This window comes from Papilio machaon, chromosome 3, assembly GCF_912999745.1.
Source record: "Papilio machaon chromosome 3, ilPapMach1.1, whole genome shotgun sequence".
In the NCBI taxonomy this organism is placed as follows: domain Eukaryota; kingdom Metazoa; phylum Arthropoda; class Insecta; order Lepidoptera; family Papilionidae; genus Papilio; species Papilio machaon.
In genome coordinates this window covers 7,985,920-8,002,661 of record NC_059988.1, presented here as the reverse complement: position 1 = coordinate 8,002,661, position 16,742 = coordinate 7,985,920, and the positions used below count along the sequence as shown (strand labels likewise).

The following is a 16,742-nucleotide window of genomic DNA, read 5'->3' as shown; positions in this document are numbered from 1 at the left end:
ATTGATATAAGTATAATATGTAAGTACGTTTATGTGACTTCTAAAATGTGACTACTTTAATCGTAATAATCAAAAAACAAATGCTCTCCAAAGACCTCCCAAAAAACCCAGTAGTGGGGGAGGGGGAATTTCGTATTTAAATGTATGTTGTACACAAAACATTTTTATGAGAATTACTTATGTTTAGCACCATTTCATAGTTATCATTACCAGTTAAAAAACGGTTGCAATTCGGATGCGATGCAACTTCAGGGTAAATGTATCTTGAAGTACGTACAAGTTTAGTTGACCTGTAGATTTAATAGCAAAGGGAACGTGGTCGCCGTAGTTTGCTCTTCCCGGAGGTCATTAGCTTATAATCCATTTAATTACCCGCCTCTATCGTGTTTAGCTCGGACACAAGCTTGTGGACCGTATGGGAGGCGTATTACCTCAGTTAATGGAATCAGCTTAGAGTTTGAAATTAGATCCAAATATACTAAAGGTCTTTGGTATCGTAATAAATTTCCAATCTTGTTTTATCTCCTATATTCTTAGCTTTCTTATTATTCGAAAAGTATGCCGATGTTTTTTTAAAAAAAAGATTTGTAAAAAAAAAACAGACGCATTGATAACCTCTTTCTTTTTCGAGTCGGCTAATAACACTTCACATGACAGACGAAAGAATACTTTTTTTTATTTCAAACATTGTGAGTCATCGGTTGTTGTTGAGGCCATTATCACCGTTAAACATTTGAGTGTAGGAAGCAGCTTAGGGCTCGTTTCCATTTTATCGTGACTTACATATTTCAATGGATGTGTTCACATATAGACGTCACGATTGACTACGACTTGCGGTAACGACAGATTGTCAAGACAGTGGGAACACATAAAATCCCGTAAAAATAGTCGTTGTAAGGAATTAACAGCTACAGACGATAGTCGTCTGATGATAAATTAACTTTTACGACATAGTGGCAACGTGCCCTTATTAGTGTAAACAAAAAAGTAACTTACAAACTTATGACCACTAGATAGCATGATATAATATAAAACTTGTGACCCAATATTGAGTGGAGTTACTGACCGCGGCATCTCAGCGGGCGCTATAACTGTGTAATCCGTTCAATTACCCGCCACTCTCCTATCTTAGTAGAATTATGTGGTAATAGAGTGAGCAAATCTTGTCAGACGTGAACGACATAGGAATACCATCTCGTTCCAAATTTGAATTTCGTTCATCGGGAAAAGAAAATCATTACTGGATCAAAGTTTCACAAATCAACAAGAAGGTTAATAATTTCTATACATGATATCCATTCAACGCAAAAAAATCACTTCTTTTCCGTAAAAGAATATTAGAAAAATGGTTCGACTATTATTTTCGACCTTTTAACGAAATTAAATACCATGGTGTGGACTTTTGAATTATAAGATGTCTAATTCCCATACTTTTAAACGTTCTTAAGTAACTGTCTATCGCAGAAGTTGAAGGGAAATCTTTTTTTTTACTTTTTACTAAGGTCTCTGATCTTAGCGCAAAGTCAGTTAGCTGAGACCGATTACAAAAAAATACGCATAGAATAAAAATATAAGAAAAAAAAACGAAATCTACTCATAGCTGGTAAAAGTTGTTCTTTTTGTATATTATACAATACCTTTATATACATAATCTTTTATTCAAATACATAGAATTGAAAAATGGAACGTAGATAAAACTTCAGTATTCGTAAATCTGTGAATATGCAGTTGTAGCGCTGAATGGCAGCCTCCTTCAGGCACTCGTTACCGACATCTCATTAAGTTAAGGATCGCGCCTTAACAGGAAGTGCTTGCTAAGTAATAATAAATTATAATTTGATACATGTTTAGGATAGTAACGGTTATAAAGAGCTCAATTTCAAACAGAACTAAGATTAAAGATATTTCAGAACCCTTAATTTTATTAGCTTAGAGTTAAGGTTACAATCCAGATATACATTTTCATACAAATCCGTTATGTTCAATGTCCATACAACCCATTACCGTAGCGTCAGTGAGAGAGAATCCATTGTACTGCCTATATTACTTTGATGAAGTTATTATACGATCTTACAGCAAAAATCATTTAACATAAGTAAAGGCTGTAATAAAGTTGTAACATGTCATAGACAACAAAGATTGTGTTATTACTCTAGGGAAATGTATGCAAAAGGTTGTTTTTTATTACGCAATATACTCTGCACATAGAGTCATAAGTTCAACTGCCTAACATTAATATCTTCAAATCACTTTTCGTAATTAACATATTTTTTTATTCACAAAGATAAAAAATAAGCCCTCCTAGTAATAAGATGAATTTGTTATGTTAAGGTCTTAACTTATTAAGCTAATGTTGCAGTTTGCAGATCTAGTCCTAGGTTAGTCAATACAGTGGGGCGTCGCGGTGGCAAGCTCACGCGATCCCATGGCGCCCCACATTATGGCCATGAGGAGAGTATGCATTAAGCATTCCTCCTTGGAAAAAAGAAAAAAAAAAAGGTTAGTCAATAATATTCATGACAGTCAACATTATCAGCGTCATCAATTTTTTTGGCTAATTTAGCCAAAATTGTCTAAATTCTGAATAAAACTGTAAATTGTAATAAACAATGACCTTAATTTACATTTGTTAATGAAATCTAAGTTATCAGAGCAAATTTATGTCAATTAAATAGCTAAACTAACATACCATAACCTAATAAAGCCGTCGCCAACAACAGCTATGATGTAAAATAATGGAGGCAACGCGGGGCGCACACTTTGTGGTCGCTGTTGCCTATTAGTGTGTAATCCGTTTTACCGGCCCTCTCGTTATACGTACAAACGTGTATTTCATACAGAGCTCAACAAAGATGGCACTTAATGTAATTTGTCTATTAATACAACGGATTAATTGCTTGTTAGCAAGCTTTTGCAAGCGTTAAGTGTAAATTATGTTTTTTATGTAACCTCAATGTTGTTATCAGATCAATCCACGGAAAGAACGCACACAAACTGATAAAACATAACTAATCCAGAAGAAGGCATACATCTTTCGTGTGTTATTATTGTTGTGTTTTCCAGTTACACTAGGACATCCGAAATATATTTTTAGCGCTTTTGAAAAGTAAAGCTTTAGGACAATCGTATTCTGTTTTTTTTATGATAAGGGGGCAAACGAGCAGCGGGAACAAGGTGTTCATCGACGCCTATGGACATCTGCAATACCAGAGGAACCGCAGATGCATTGACGACTTTTGAGATCGCTCGCTTTTTGAAGGACTCTAACTGTAGCGGTTTGAAAATACCGGCGAGGACATTATGTCAAATTTTTGTTTGTAGTATTGTAAATTTTAAGATAACTTTTACCATAATTTTAACTCATACCATATACTTTTGCCATAAGAGACAGGTCATTCTCTAAACATAGATAGATCAACTAACTATTTAAGGTTGAAAGGACCTCACAAAAATTTTGAATTTAATTTTGGATTAAATTTAGTTACAAATCATTTATCTAAATTTTTCATATATATAAAATTGAAAGTAATCAAATTGCAAAAAGTATTTCTACGTCTAAGTAAAAAAGGTCACTTTAATTTGAATTGGGTACGAGTCAATTTTGGTTTTAGAATTTAGATGAGGTTGTGTGATTTCCCTAATACCTGTTAGGCTGAATAAATTCGGGACACTTTTTAAGGTAAAAATAAGTATTATAAGTATTATATATATATATGAAGAGTTTATTAAAAGCAATGAAATACAATCAGTTAAATCGATTTTCATTATTAAACTGTACAATATTTGAACATATATTTTTTCTTTTAGTAAATCTTTCCTCTTCACAAACTATTTACAATATTATACCAATTATTAAACTATCATGAACAGTAATAAACGAAACAATACATAAAATGAAATACCCTACAGTGTACTAAACCTTCGCCCACTCGAAAATAAGCTCTCGGGAAATCGGTGCAAAACATCTCACACATTTTCGTACATAATACAACGTTACGAACTACACTCATTAAATATACACAGTTATCTTTTCATACATCCTTTGTATTTTACGTTAAAATTCAATACATTTAGTATCCAAGACCAGAGTTTAAATATTTTTAGTTAATTTGCATAAAATCATTACTCTTACATTTTTGTTTTCTATTCAAATTCCTATCTTTTGTAATACATAAAAACTTTGTATGACCCTTAATATTATGTATGCACAAGAGTTTTTTTAATAAAGAATTGTGCTATTCACATATAGTTTTAAACTTAATCAACGTTAATAGGTGTCATAAATCGCTTATTAAACAAAACGCCAATGATTACTCCGACAGTTTGTAATGAAAATGAGTAACTTTTCTCATCAACTAATTTCGCAAGTTAACTCGCCGGACGAAATGGCGCGACGGATAATATTAAATCTACTAACTATGCAGATGTTATAAAATCTCTCTCATTAATATTATAAACTTTGCTATGACGACGGTTTGACGTTCGTAACGAAATGTTTTAATTGGAATTACAAGAAAATGTAATTTAATTTAAAAATGTACTTGTTAAATGAAGACAGGGTTATATAATACATCATTCGCAAAGACGCTTTTCCAACGGACGTTAAAAAAACGTTCTAATAAAATAAATCATGTGTACATAAAACAGCGCTTTTAAAACGCATCACTTTATTATTGCGCAGTGTTGAATGTAGAGCGCTAAACGAACGGAAAAAGATTTTAAAGCTTTCGTTAATCGAGAGCCGCCAACGCCAAACTTAATGGCGTGACGTTAAAAAAGCGCCCGTACGAATGAGGGCTAAAAGCGAGAAAATTGACTTAAGATCTTTTTTTAAATCTTTCTTATTCTGATTTACTTTTACATAAAAAGTATATTAGTTATATTTTACATTTCATAAAATATCCTAAAAAAATTATTTAAATTTTCCGTTTTACGCTATGTTTCAATACTTTAATAGCCGTGTTTTGTAGTAAACAGGTTTTTTTCTACATCCTACTATCACAAATAAAATACGCTCGGAATTAAAACTCTGTTATGGGTAACAGAAACTAATTATTACTTTGAATTACTTAGCTATTATGTTATATTTAATTTTAAAATATTTCTCCCAAGTAGGGTTGGCGACAGGCAATCGACTGGCCGTAAAAAATTAAGCCAAAACTTTATAAAACCTCGTGTGTCAACCCCACGTGAGTGGGATAAGGCCAGGGAGATGATGATAGTAAACAGAAACTTATTACTGCGAAGCGCTCATTTAACGAGACTATTTTATAATGTCACGAGCTGTCTATAAAATGATTAAACCAAGGTGTATTTAACATGCCGTGATATTATAACGAGGCTCGCATCTTAAGTGATTGTGTTCATACACGATAGACAGTTCATTAATGGGAAAATTAACAACGAGAACATGAGGACTAAAGCATTTTCTAAACATAAATGTTATTTTTTACTGTTAGATATAACGACTGATAGAGCTTAATGGAAGAATAGTACATACTGTGCGAATCCATCATAGGGAATACGTCAGATGAAGACAGCTAATTAATTGTGCTTTTTGAGAAAATATGAAAGTAAGTTGTGAGTAAAACATATTTCGAATGAAAGCGGCTTCGTTATTATAATTTACTCAAATGTTGTTGAATAATATTTATATTTAATAAAATGGTTTAAGCATGAATTTTATAGCAGCAAGCAACAACATTGCAGCGCCCGAGTAAATTAGTTTTCTCGGTACGGATTTACGATAGTTTAAAGTGAAAAATAACATTTTTAATTCGAAATAAAAACGAAAGAAAATATAACTTGCGTCCATAAAAATCACTAACTTTTAATTGTTTTAGGCTAAAGAACGAAGCTCAATTAACTTCGTATCACGTTTGAAAGTAATGTAAAGTGTAAAAAGAAATATTTATTGGAATAAACATACGTACAATTTTTATCTTATTTGTAATGTTCTAATAACTTACATAAACGTACTAAATAGAACAATACAAGCTAGTCAATGAATGATCCGTTATGCAGAAAAGAAACATCAAGAATCGCATACTTAAAAGTGCAAATGGTAAATATTTCTTGATCTTAGGATACAGAAATAATTGTTTCATTTGTATAAATGAATAGTTTAGTTTCATTAATAAATATGTAGTAAAATTTCCTGCATAAAGACTGTCTTTAGTTTTTCTATCCAATAGATGTAAATCGTAAGTTTTTTAATTAGCTATAAAGGATGACGCTATTTGAGCAATAAAATTACGCGACAAAATGTTCTTATTCCAACTTGTGTGATTGTCACAGAAGTTATCTAATCCAATTTAATTGATATCTTAATTATCTCACACAGATTTGTAATTAACTACCAAACTGTTAATAATAACTAAAACAACTTAAGTTGACTTCAATTTTCACAGATTTATTTTACGTAATTATCTGTTGGTCACTTAGTATGGAGTCATTTTTATCTGGTATATTAAAAATTTCAAATGATACAAGTAAGGAAATGAGATAACCTTGTTACAATTCGATAGCCAAAAACGATTCTCAACAAATGAACATTGCTACCCTTATACCCTTCCCTTACAAACTTATCTTGAAATCACTACAAAAACAATTCAAATAATATTAAATGTCATAATATAACTATGACTTTACTTTTGTCTTTTATAGTTTTGCCTAAAGCAATTTCATTAAAGTTAGTAAAATATTAGTAGTTCCTAGTTAGTTATATACAAAATTGCTTCAATCGAAAAAACCTTTTTCGATTTCACAGCTGTATTAGTGACCGGACTTAAATTCATTCTCCCCATTTTTTTTAATAATATTAGGTAGAAAATGAACAAGCCTGAATTCGCTAAAATAGCGAAGTGATCGCTGCCAATAGATATCCACATTTGCAGATGCTTTGCCTATCATTAAACGATAGAGGAGGAGGCGCACTAAAAGAGGATATTTCCCTTTCCTGTCAGATCCACATATCCTTCCCTGGTAGGACGTGGAAGAGGATTAGAATCTGGTCTCCGGCACGTACATTCATCGGACCTGAATTCTGTGTGGTCGTGGTATTTCACCGGTGAAGTGGGCCAATTCGTGCTCGTGCACCATACGTTGCTGTTCCGGGCCCTTTCACTGTTCCCGATTGTTTTACTAATAAACTCAGAGTCAATTAGTAGTTAGTTGATTAAGCAGTTCTTTAGTGTAGATCAATCATAAAGGTACATTTAGAGTGGTCTGTAGTGAGCATATATTTGGCGCGTAAATTATAACGTTAATTATAAAAAAAATGTCAAGTACGCCTTGTACACTTACCTTTAAGTACTTGTCTTTAGTGCTGTGTCTACCTTTATCTATATCTTAAGATACGTTTTTATTGCCGTTTGAATTACCATTTAAGTATATGCTATCACTTTAATGGCAGAATAAAGATTTAAGTGACACACCGGCCGTCGACTTTGCTGTTAATTTATCTCTACGTATAGGTACGGGGAATATAACATTTAATGCCTCTTTCCCATTATTTTTACATTTCAGTATTACATATGTAATAAGTTTTTGTACACTTTCGGTTTAGGCAATGAAATCCCGAACTGTTCATTTTTAATACTGCTTTTTTAGGTTTATCTGTTATGTGAGCCGAGCTCGAATATTTGTGACAATCGCCATCGTATCGTCAACGACAAAATTTGCATTAAAATTTGTGTAGCGCCCCCTATCGGGCGTAAAGTACACCAGGAATCTCATTACTAATATTATAAACTAGCTTTTACCCGCGACTCCGTCCGCGCGGAATAAAAAATAATAGAAAAAACGGGGTAAAAATTATCCTATGTCCTTTTCCTGGTCCTAAGCTACCTGCCCACCAATTTTCAGTCAAATCGATTCAGCCGTTCTTGAGTTATAAATAGTGTAACTAACACGACTTTCTTTTATATATATAGATGCGAATGTTTAGATGGAAGAATGGATGTTTTTTTGAATCTTCGGGACGGCTTAACGGAGCTAGATGAAGTTTGGCAGAGATTTAGAACATATTCTGGAAGAACACATAGGCTACTTATTATGTATTTTTTTAACTCCGTGCGGACGGAGTCGCGGACAAAAGCTCGTTTTAACATAATTAACGATAATGATACAAAATCGTTTGACACAAATATTTGTGCTAGACCCGCAGTTTATTTACGTTGCTTGTTCCAAGAAATGTTTCCTGAAATGCTTGTTATTCTATGTGTGAAAAGCAACAACACGCACAGCAATTAACAGGCGAAGTGTAATTATCGGCTTAGTTCTAGCTGACGTAGCAATCTTAATTATGATGAAGGAGCGAGAATATAATGATTTTATTCTACTCACAAGTGTTTGACGTATTAAACTTCTATGGCGTATTAAATGGCTTTTACAAGACGCAATTAAAACATGAATAGGTACGGTAAGTTCGTCATCAGCGAATGAAATGTTAAATGAAAAATTTTAGTAAGAAGTGTAGGAGAGAAGAAACTGCAAAATTGTTAGTTCCATATAAACCTGGAACTGACATTAATTTTGAATTCTACTTAAAATAACGATACAATTGTTCAAACAGTAAACAACTTCAATTGTCACAGATCGTAAATTAATTAAGTGAAGTTTTAACAAATACTATACAATGAAATATTGAGCATCTAGTCTGAAAGTACTTCAATTTCGCCGTTTGAAACTTAGCACTGTAGAAACTATTTTAATTTTAACATACTTCTATTCTCTTCGCGTTAAATACAGTATTCTTGCAACTTACTTTTTTATTATTTTAGAACTGGCTATCGCCCGCGACTTCGACTGCGCGGAATTAAAAAAAAACTTAATATGTAGCCTATATGTTCTTATATCTATACCAAATTTCATTAAGATCCATTAAGCCTTTCTGGAGATACCTTCAAACAAACATCATTATCCATCCATCAATCTAATTTTTTTAATTTTTTCTGTCATAAGAACCTTCTCTTGACAATAACAAACACAAAAAAAGAAGTGAAATCGGTCCAACTGCTCACGCGTGATGGCGTGACCAAGGGATATAATAGGTAGTGATGCAACGGAAGTGTGTTAGCGGAACCAGAAACGGAAACAGATGTCAAAAATAAATTTTAGCAGAAACGGAAACGGAAGCGGATGCGGAAACAGAAGTGTAAATAATATGAAAAAAAACATATTTACAATTTTTTTTTTTTTTTTGGTAAATTTAAAAACGAATACACTCTGTATTCGTTTTTCATTTATTAAGGCATTGAATATCGGTGTCCTTTAGCCTTCAATGTATGTATTTTTACTGTGCTCTAATAAGTTAAAATACGTGTTGACAAATGGAGACTTTTAAATATTAAAACTTAAAAGTAAAAATATTATTAAATAATAAAATTCACCGTTAAAAGTTTTGGCTCCCAGCTGTTACCTTTTTTATTTTGTAAACAGTGAATGTGTTAAGTATCAAATACACCAAATCTACATTAGCAAAAGATATAATTATAAGGCGTCGGTGGCTCGTGGCACTTGACTTGCAATCTGCAGGGGTTCTAATTTGGGGTAGGCTCCGAGCCCCTTAGTGGGGATGTATAGTGAGCTGATGATAATAATGATGATGATATATTACATGGTTATCACTTATTCAAAAGTACTCGTAAGTATGAAATGGTCTCATTTTGCCAGTTGTCAAATTTTATATGGACAACAACTAGAAAGTTTACTCCAGCAAGAGAAACTGATTGTTTCAAACAGCAGCAGAAAATATTACGCGCATAAATTCACAAAATAGTACGTAAACAAACATATGCGACAAGTGCCGAAAGGCCGTGCACGGACTGCGCGTCTCGCGCCGCGCATTTGGATCTCTCAGCCGTCGTAAAGTTCCGTTTTATCTCCGTTATAAAAGTTGCGGAAACAGAAGCAGAAACGGATGTTGAAAAGCACGCGGAACTTCCGCACTTGCGGAAACGGAAACAGACATCCGTTGCATCACTAATAATAGGGATTAATTTTTATATATATAGACGATTATCAATGTTTTAAATATTACCCACTAGCTGTCGACCGCGACTTAGTCCACACATGAATAAAAAAAAGAACTTAACAAGTACCCTATGAGTTCTTCCAGGGTTTGTTCTACACCTACACTTATAATACTCATCTCTACGAAACAATACTGCTAAAAAACGTAGTAGGTACTTTTTTGGATTTAAATAAAGATCACAGTTTCACAATTAAAAATCCATTAAGAGGATTCAACATTTTATTGGTATGCATAGCAGGGCACGGTCGGGACTTATTTGCACAACAATTGGATTTGTTTATTTTTAGAAAGAGCGTAGTGTTTTTGATAAAAACACGCTCAGGTTATTTCAGTTTGGAGGTTTAAAAATAACGTTTTGTTGAATTTACAACTTTGTTTATTATTTAAACAATTAAATTCATACAAGCAGCAACAGTACAAGTTGTTTGTAGTTGTTTTTTTGAAATGTACACTAACTTAATTTCTTACTAGACAACATGAATATAATTTTAAAGAAGGAATACTTATTATTTTAACAATCAATAACTTATTACCGAACGATTAAAACAAGATTCAATCAATTTATGAAGATGAGTCATTTATTTTTCGCTCTAAGAATAACAACTTCCAGCCTTTAGGGATTTGTATAAATTATCCTATTATTTTGCGGATAGTAAAATAAATTGGGTCAAGCCTCGGGGATTTGTTGAGTATTAAGTTGAGTGCAAATATACATTTAAAACCGATCAACATCTAGACGCTTGAAAAATACTTAATTATAGTGACGTAAATTATATACAGCAGTGGATTCTAAAGGTTAAAATAGATGACCAAATATTTCTTCCAGATCTAGAATAGATGTAGAGAATTTAAAAAAAAAATATTTTGCACTCCTGACAGGAATGTGAGGTTTAATTGTTTGGCCATTTCATTAGGACCATAGAGATCTTATATAATTAATTTAGGTTAGTTTTTTTAATGAAAAAATAAAACACAGTTTAAAACTACTACATTTTTATTTGCTTCCAACGTGTTAATCTTAAGCGAAATCCTAAATAAGTCAATCTTAATTAAAACATAAGTGCTATAACTTTCAATACATCTTTTCATGTTAGATATAAAAATATTTAATATCTTAACAAAGTAAAATGCACACATACAACTCTTGACTTAGCGTATATATGAAAGAAATATGCTCAATCTTCATCAAATTGTCCGTAGTTCTATAAACTATGGGTATCCTAATTTTCAAAATATTCACAGGGTCAAATGTCACCGGCTCTCAATATGAAGCCACAATATACAGATCACTGTATGCAAAACAACCTGCAAACAAAGAAAACAACGGTTACACTAGTTATTTAATGTTATAAATCTTTGCAAATATCTCTGCGGCCCAAAATCATTGCGAATTTAAGCCACCAAGATATCTGAAAACATTTTGATATAAGTTATGGGGTAAAAAAGTACACAAAACTAATGTAACCCTCCCCCCCCCCTAATCACAAATCTAATCCCCTTCACAAATGAACTGAAAAACGAAAACAAAAATGGCGGTATTTCCTCCATTTCGGCGATAAATTTTTATTTATTTACACAGCTTTGTACACAATATAATTTTGTAACATTATATTAGAAATGCGGTGACGTACTGGAGAGCTTAACTCTAAAAGAGTTCTCTTATCATATACTTTTTATTTTATTTTTTCTTTCTATTCTATTTTTATCATGTTCTATGACAAATTTGTTTATTTGACACTTCAGTCCATATTTGTTGCATTTTATGATGAAATTAGCTTAACAAAAGAATTTACTAGAACCTTTCAAAGATCATCATTATTATCAAAGTAAAAAAAGTTATAATAATTACCAGTATAAAGTCCTAGGTGTCACTTTTCCATAACTTTATAGTCTTGTCGTTCTCTAATGCAGCGGAGGCGATGATATTCTCGGTGGGATGGCACGCTGTGCACAGCACGGTGTCCGTATGCCCCGACAGTCGCTGCACTATCTCCTTTGATTGTAGATTCCAAATGTACACCAAATTGTCCTCCGATCCTGACACTATCCACTGCAAGATTTATATTTACTGTGAATATTGCATTAAAGTTATACCAAGCAAAAATTACACCATGTTTCTCTTAAGACCAAAGTCAATATTAGATCTGAAAGTTATTTTAATTACTTTGTAGGAAACGGAGTAGAAAATTTATTCTAATATTAATATTAAAAACACCTTGAATGATAAAAGATTGATTGAGTTCTGCCTTCAAATCTAATATATAAAATTCTCGTGTCACAGTTTTCGTTTCCGTACTCCTCCGATACGGCTTGACCGATTCTCATGAAATTTTGTGAGCATATTCAGTAGGTCTGAGAATCGGCCAACATCTATTTTTCATACCCCCCCCCATTTTTTAACTGCGCGCGGACGGAGTCGTGGGCGACAGCTAGTATGACATAAGGAGTTGTTTGAATCATACCTTTCCACCTGTAACACTGAAGTTAGCAAAAATGCAATATTTTTCATTCTTATGTCCAGTATATGTCTTGAGACATTTTCCTCTACTATAGTCCCATAATTTCAACGTGTTGTCCAATGTCGCCGCTAAAATATACTTTCCGTTTGGTGAGAACTTAACAAAAGAAACTGGTGGATTGTCATCATCTATTAGTGTTTTCAAACATTGTCCAGATGCTGTGTCCCAAATTCGACTGTAAAAAACACATGTTCTTTTATATATCTTGCCAATACTTATATTATAAATGGGAATGTTTGATGGATGGATGGATGGTTAGATGATTGTTAGACGCTATCTTCAAATGCCTCAACAGATATTGATGAAATTTGGCACAGATGTAGAACAGTCTGTAAGAACACATAGGTACTTATTAAGTTTTTTCCGCGCGGACATAGTAGCAAGCGACAGTTAGTAGAATAGCTATTAGAATAAAAAAATAGGAAGATGAGGAAAGAGAAACTTGAGCAAAGACAAGTAACTTTGAGCTTACCATAAACCATCATAACTAGAAGAAACAATAAGGCTGCCATCTCTGTTAAAATGAACTGCAGAAACTGGATCAGAATGTGCTGGCAATGTCTTCAAACATTTTCCTGTAACAATATCAAAATTTAATAGTAAAACAAGAAAAAAAAAACTATACAGTATTCATTTTCGATATGAGTAGCTTTTGTGCATATGAAACCTATTGAAAGAAGCTAGAAAGGCAGTCCAAATTACATTCAAAGAAAATAACTACAAAACCAACCAATGAAATTAAAAATAATGCAATGACTTATTAAAACATACCTGTTCTTACATCCCATATTCGGACACTTTCATCAAAACTTCCAGAAACAATAAGATTACTTTGTGGGTTGAAGTTACAACAAAATACGTAGTTACTGTGTCCTTTTAGAGTCTTCAAACATTTGCCCGAACTGAGCTCCCAGACCTGTAACATGAATACATTTATACAATTTTCATTTTAATTGATAGAATGTACATTTACGATAACATATTGACCTAAAAGTTTGATTTAAAAATTGGTGGGTAATATAATGCTTACTTATAATTGTGCTCTTGGTAGTCAAGAATACATCCAGTATAAGAAATTTACACTAAGGCTCACCTTCAGTGACTAATTAAGCACTCCCTACTATGGCAATTAATTTATTTTAGTATGGTACATCAAAATGCCAGAAGTTAGTTAAGTAAACAATTTTATCTATCTGGGTCTTAGTTATCTCTAGAGATATTTGCGTATGCCGTGAGAAAATTTATATAAAATGCCTGGCCTAAAATACACTCTTTTATTAAATTCTGTGATTTCATTATTGTTATTACAATAAATATTTAACATAAAGAACTTTGGAACAAAGTATTGTTTTACACAAACTACTATACACTTCCTAACTAAGGCAATCCTTCTAGTTTTATCTTAAAATCGTTGAATGATCGCCCAAGTTTTGCGTTCAGTAATAGTGATTTATTTAAGTTGCAATGTTTTAAGGAAGCTATTTTTCAATTGTGGGTGAAAACAAAATCACAAAATTAACTAACATATGGAAACATACTTCATTACTAAGTGACACAATGGAATATTACAGTGTTACAAGACAAAACAAACTAGGTTGCGGCCCAGTGTAGTATTGTACCCATAAATACTGTTAGAGGTGCTAAACAAGACCTTCATTTGTATTATTTTACATACTAGGTCTAATTATTTACTTGTACTTCTTTCAACAAAAATGGCACATTTTAACAAATTTAATGCCAACAATTTGGTCTTTGTTCAGTTTAGTATATGAAAATCATAATGTACCATTGAATGTTTTAACTAAATATGTTATAGCATCAAATATCTAAATAACATAGCACACAATATAACAAAAAGTATTGTGCAATACATTTTCTCTAATACTATGTGTATAGTGTATAGAGTCAAAACCTATATGCTGCACACATTGCACAAGCTTTTAACATAATGACATCAGTTTGTACTATGCAAAAATTAAGATTTACATAAAACACAACATTATTTTATTCTCAGATAAAACACTTAAAATAGCAATATTTTATGCCATCAAGTTTTTTTTAATCTGTAATTTTGAGATTAACATTTTTACTTTACCAACATAACAAAATATATATACCACACAGCAATAATGATTATCTGTAAGTAAATTTGGACTGTGACATTAGCAATATTAATCACATCCATGCCTCAGAAAGGACACCAGAGATTGTGTTACATCTTTCACTTTCAGACATCAACACAAGTATGCTCATTGGGTTTAGAGGCTCTTACAACTCTTACTATCACATAGTGTACTAGTTGTTGTTGGTTTTAGAACTATTGCTTCTTTGTCAAAGGAGCAACTTCCAATCCTCTCTATTTTATATCATTCTCTTTAACTTTCTCTAGTAACATACATATAAAAATAGACTACAATAAATAAATTAAGCTCACCTTTAATGTTTTATCATCACTCGCACTGACGATCAACCTGCTGTCTGATGACCAAGCCACATCACTGATTCCCATCTTGTGTCCCGCAATAGTCTTCTCAAATTTGCCATCGTATGCACCCCACACTTTGATAAGTTTATCAGCAGCTGAAAGGTGATAAATTACAAATTCAAAAACATTCCAAATAATATTCAAAATTGCCAAGTAAGATTATTTTATAATATACATTATTGTATTTTTGTGATTTTGTGGTGTTTTAACATAGAAAAGGGTACAAAACACTCAGCAATCTCTATGTGATTTTTTTTTTAATGTAATGTGAAAATTGATCAGAATTTTTAATAATGCTGCACAAAACTGCACATGCAGCAACTTACAAAATAAATAGGCTTACTTTGATTTAACATTTAGTAGTTAGTGTTATAAAATTATGATTATTAAGTACTCTTATTAATATTAACAAAAAAAAATTGTACATATTAAAAACTGTAAATATGAAGTAGTTTTATAAATTGACCTTGATTTAAATATAAAGACTAGAATTAAAAATTTAATATTTCAATGATAAACTTAGAAAAATTCTGTGATTTGTACCATTTTCGGTCAACTTAGTCTACATTTAGTTGAATCTTATTCTATAAGTAAAATAAAGATTTATGTCATCAGTACTCAGACCTATTTGGATGTAAAAATATAACTTTTATTTTTAAATTAACATTGACATACTTTATTGTAATATCTAAAATGTTTTATGTTATAGATGAAAAACCTGTATAGACAAAAACAGTACTATAATGGAGCAAAAAGTGTATATTGAGTGTTGTGTCAGTGAAGGTCACTTATTGCCTATATGTGCAAAAGGAATTGTACTTATTTATTGGTCACAAATAGTATGTAAATTATTTATAACTTCAAAGATAATAATGATATTGATATCCTCACGTTATACGAAGTTAATGTTAGGTAATATATGCACAAATATGATAATTTAGAATATTAGAGATCTATTACTATGAAGAAATTAGTGACTGAAATACTCACAGGAACTTGCAAGCCACTCTCCATTAGGACTAAATTTAACCGATGAGACTGCTTTCGTGTGCCCAGCAAGTGTAAATTTGAGAGTGTAATTCGGCTTCTGAAACGAACATCAAAATTAGCGCCAAATCGCACGTGCTCGAAACTAAAGTTACATAAACATGTGCAACCGCCAGATTAAATCAAATATAACATTTTTAGTACAAAAACTCTCGCTACTCACCGTTACCGATGACTTGTTAGATTGCGGAGTACTTTGCGATAGCGAATTCGAGCCGGATAAGTTAGTTGAGGGCCCACTGTGAGTTTGATGTGCCGTAGGATGGCCAGGCCCGGGTCCTAGCGGCACCATGTTTCAACTTTCGACGCACTTATTATCGTTATGTTCGTCACCCAAAACAATCACTAACAAGCACTGAACAACGACGCAAATCGGTCTTTAGACTAGATAAATTCCAAAACTTATCACACACTGGCGGCGGTTCATATAAATCAACGTAGATTTTCGAAGAACATTCCAAATGCGAGCGTCCCAATGCGTGCATTTCGCGACGAACGAACAATGATGCCAACCTAACAGGATGGAAGTGGAAGCTCCTCCCGCCCCGCACTCTACGCATTAAAACGCAAAAGCCCGTTTCCATTACGTCATTTCAAATGTTTAAAACAAATTGTATTTTATTTCATTCTCAATTATAAATATTAAAATAACGCG

General features: G+C 32.4%; 1 protein-coding gene across 1 annotated transcript; it reads right to left on the bottom strand.

Moving 5' to 3' along the window:
* Positions 1 to 11,042: 11,042 nt before the first annotated feature.
* Positions 11,043 to 16,613, bottom strand: LOC106719638 (WD repeat-containing protein 5). Its single transcript, XM_014514014.2, has 8 exons — positions 16,251 to 16,613; positions 16,031 to 16,127; positions 14,990 to 15,135; positions 13,327 to 13,471; positions 13,028 to 13,130; positions 12,499 to 12,730; positions 11,886 to 12,086; positions 11,043 to 11,341 (listed from the first exon to the last, which is right to left on the bottom strand). Exons 1-7 carry the CDS (start codon positions 16,377 to 16,379, stop codon positions 11,898 to 11,900), a joined length of 1,041 nt encoding a protein of 346 aa, XP_014369500.2. The 5' UTR covers positions 16,380 to 16,613; the 3' UTR covers positions 11,043 to 11,341; positions 11,886 to 11,897.
* Positions 16,614 to 16,742: the final 129 nt, after the last annotated feature.

What these genes read in the sequence shown, in the direction of transcription:
- LOC106719638 (XM_014514014.2), bottom strand. Translation starts at nt 16,379, where the DNA reads ATGGTGCCGCTAGGACCCGGGCCTGGCCATCCTACGGCACATCAAACT. An exon ending in TCTAGTTATGATGGTTTATG is followed by an intron (nt 12,731 to 13,027) that starts GTAAGCTCAAAG and finishes TGTTTTTTACAG; the next exon opens with TCGAATTTGGGACACAGCAT. An exon ending in TCAGTGTTACAGGTGGAAAG is followed by an intron (nt 12,087 to 12,498) that starts GTATGATTCAAA and finishes TAAATCTTGCAG; the next exon opens with TGGATAGTGTCAGGATCGGA.